This window comes from Homalodisca vitripennis, unplaced genomic scaffold (assembly GCF_021130785.1).
Source record: "Homalodisca vitripennis isolate AUS2020 unplaced genomic scaffold, UT_GWSS_2.1 ScUCBcl_9138;HRSCAF=17526, whole genome shotgun sequence".
NCBI lineage: Eukaryota > Metazoa > Arthropoda > Insecta > Hemiptera > Cicadellidae > Homalodisca > Homalodisca vitripennis.
In genome coordinates, this window is record NW_025785261.1 from 12832 (window position 1) to 16410 (window position 3579).

The 3579-nt window shown below is 33.6% G+C and overlaps 1 protein-coding gene across 1 annotated transcript; it reads right to left on the bottom strand.

The window, feature by feature from the left end:
* Positions 1-639: 639 nt before the first annotated feature.
* Positions 640-3068, bottom strand: LOC124374574 (larval cuticle protein A2B-like). Its single transcript, XM_046832769.1, has 2 exons — positions 2870-3068; positions 640-1073 (listed from the first exon to the last, which is right to left on the bottom strand). Exons 1-2 carry the CDS (start codon positions 2879-2881, stop codon positions 690-692), a joined length of 396 nt encoding a protein of 131 aa, XP_046688725.1. The 5' UTR covers positions 2882-3068; the 3' UTR covers positions 640-689.
* Between the last annotated feature and the right edge of the window lie 511 nt (positions 3069-3579).

A 3579-nucleotide genomic window follows, 5' to 3' on the forward strand; every position in this document is an offset into this window, starting at 1 on the left:
TATTGCGACGCACGTTATTGTCATAGGTATCTCGTCATGTGCAGATGAAGAGAGATGTTCTCACTGTCTCATCTGGATCACACTGAATGACTACTTGGTAAACCACACATCCTTCTTCTGTAGTCTATGCGTCTCCGATGTCGAAACGATGTAAAGAGTTAATTTCGAACATCTTTATCGGCGACTTATTTTTTTAATATCTCTACACAGATATAGATTCCAGATTCGAGGAGTCAAGTGACAGTATTATGCTCACACACTGCCTTAAGTGGGAGACGAAAACGCGAATTCACATTAAATCAACCCTTGCCACCATACCCACGTTATGTGTAGCCTACAACGCCGTTTCCAACACGTATATCTTGAACTCTTTCCACTTGCATCAATTATTGCTATTTACCTATTACTATTACAAATGCATAAAAATGGCGGATAGTAATATTTTTTACGCCCCATAAGCTCTTGTAGTATGTTTTAGATAAACTCTACAATCAGTAGGTGATAGGATAAATAACAAAAAAGTACATATTGTAAATAATATATTTACAAACCCACACATTTCTGTAAAAACTTGCGTAAATATTTTAACTAATAATTACATGACTTAATGAAATTACAGTGTAAGATTGATATGTAATTCAATGAAAATGGTCTTTTGGAATTGACATGGAGTTGTGATGAACTGATTCTTAATATCTAGGTGCAGAGTATGCAGGCCTGGAGTATGCTGGCCTGTATGCGGGGGCAGAGTATACGGGGGCACCGTGAGCAGGCTCTTTGTGGACGACAGCCTGGAAGCCGTAGCCCTGGTCGTAGTACTCCACGGTACGCTTGGTACCGTCAGGCTCGTACAGCTCGTAGGAGCCGGTCACGTAGTCTCCGTTACGCTCCTCCTTCTGGCTCTTGATGTCGTAAGTGCTGGGGTCATTGACGGCGTAGTGGAAGGAGTACTGGGGGTTGGGGTCGTAGGGCTCGGGCTGGGCGTAACTGGCAGGGGCGTACCTAGGTGCGTGAGCATAGCCTCCGTACTGGGCAGACACAGCTGCTACCAGAACGCTGCCAATTACAACTAACTGCAAAGATAAAATAATTGTTATTAAACATTGCGTAAGAAACTGAAATAGATGATGGTATTGGGAAGGAGCGTATATAATTAACTATTAAACAACAGTACCTTAATGTGACTACTTTTAGGCGGCTTTGTTGTCCTAATACTAAATTACCTATATATTCCCAAGGCAAACGGTGATAAGAAACATCTTCAGTTTTCTTCCTTTAAATGAATTGCATTATAAACTTATTCAGCTATACATTTACAATTTGTTTCATCGCGTATTTCTTTATATTTATGCACTTACAGTATATACAGTAACATTTTAAATTTAAACTAAATTCAGTTTTAAAACTATGTAACAATTTTATTATTTACAAAAAAACAAAACTAATGAAATTAGAGTTCAAGTTACATTTTAGTTCATACTTATTCACAAAATCTTTTTTCGGTGGACTAAGAACAGAGATATCAAATTTCAAATTGAACAAAGTTCCCAGTGATTTGAAAGCTATATGTACATATTATACTACTATTTTTAACGTTGTGTGCATGGAAAAAAGTGATAAGACTCAACGTTAGGAATCAATTGCCAATTTTAGCAATTGCAACGGAGATATATACTCGTTGATAGAATATAATGTCGTTACTGTGCTTCAACATGGGCATCTAACAGATCCCTTAGTTAAACTAATGTTTTTATTTATAACAACTGTTTTACTTTAAAATCTGTATCTACAATGCTGTTTATTTTCATTATTTACACGATAATTTTAATCTATCCTATCCATTTTTTAATTGTAATCCATTTGGATTTTGGGCTGTAATTTTCTAAGTTGTACAAAAAACTCTTATTTAGTTGAAACTTTTTATGTTTCGTTCGCCAATCTATCGCAACAATAATTTGTTTAGTTCCAAAACCAAATATACAACTATACTTTTCATTCTTTACGCATCGGTATGTATTCGTGTTTAGCTCTAAAAACACTTTAATTTATTAGACAATAATATAACTATAATATAATATTCAGCGATATTTTCGCCACATTCCTTTCCCATTACAGTAAAATGCTACCAATGTGGCAACCAATCTTTATACCAGTAGTCATACAGATGTAGAAACAACTCTCTATAGCTAATAATATTAAATTTGTATTTAGATAAATGCAAATATAATTTTTTTTAAATATATTACTATTTAAAAACAATATAAACGTGACAATGTTTAAATTATATTTTATTCAGTGTTTTCAGTTATAGAAACACTTTTGCAGTACTTAAGCCCTAATTATGTTAAAATATTAAAACGACCGAAGTATTACATTTGATTACAAGAAGTTAAGCATTTTAATCTAACTGTCAAATCTTTACTTACAGAAATAAATAATCGTAACTTTAAATATATAAACATTTTGTTTTTTTCTCGGTAAATAATGTTAAAAATAGTATAACATAAATATTAATAACCTTTAGTTATAAATTGAAAGAAAAAATATGTTTAATGTCTCGCCTATTCCAATTTCTTTTATAATTATGGCACTATATTTTGTTTTGAATAAAACATTATTTACTTTAAATTTATACATGAATGGACTCAACATTATAGGAGTAAATGGAGAAAGAAAAAGATATCAATACGTTACCAGATTATTTACTATTGAGGAAGTAATTAAACCATTTTAGCTGTACTTTACTAAAAATTGCAAATACTTATCCAAGAAAAAGAAATACTAATTCAATGTTTATAATGAACGTTTTAAATGAGTTTATAAATTAGCTAAAAAGAGAATCAATAATAAGAAATGTGGTTGTACTCACCCCGTACAGCATGTTGATGTATGTGGTGTGAGGTGTGTGGTGATGCAGGAGAACTCTGGCATACTTATATACGACCAAGTGTGGCCCTACGCCCTCACTGGTTTGGCACCTTTCACCTGCCTACGACACGCGGTATTTGGCTAAGTCCAATGTCGGCATGTCTTATCATTGGTGATAACAGACTATACAGTGATTATGGCACGCCACAGTGGTGCTGTGACACGGTCTCGAAATAATAATACTTCATGGTACCTAGATAACACGTACATTAGTACAAACTATATCTAGACACAACTCGGGTCGTTATATCCGATTAATTTATATGTATTTGGACATGACTGATTTTTTCTCTGGTTTGAACAAAGAAGTACCTACAATATAAGTACACACGAGCCTCGTACTTGAAGTCCCGAGTGTCAGCTGTCGGTGTTATCAATGTACCAGGTTACAAAACAGAGTCATAATAATTCCACGCCTGATTGTATACTCAAAGGATCCTAGAATCTCAAATATTGTAGATATTTCCTTATTCGGCACAGCTGTCCAATGCACCGTATAGTTCAACTTACAATGGACAAAAATCGAAGTACTGACTATATTTGTTGTTCTCATTAATGTATATTAAAAATTTGTTGTTAATTCCAAAAATATACTGAAAATTAAATTTCAAACGTCATTTTAGGTACAAAAAAAGCATTTAATTCCTTTCG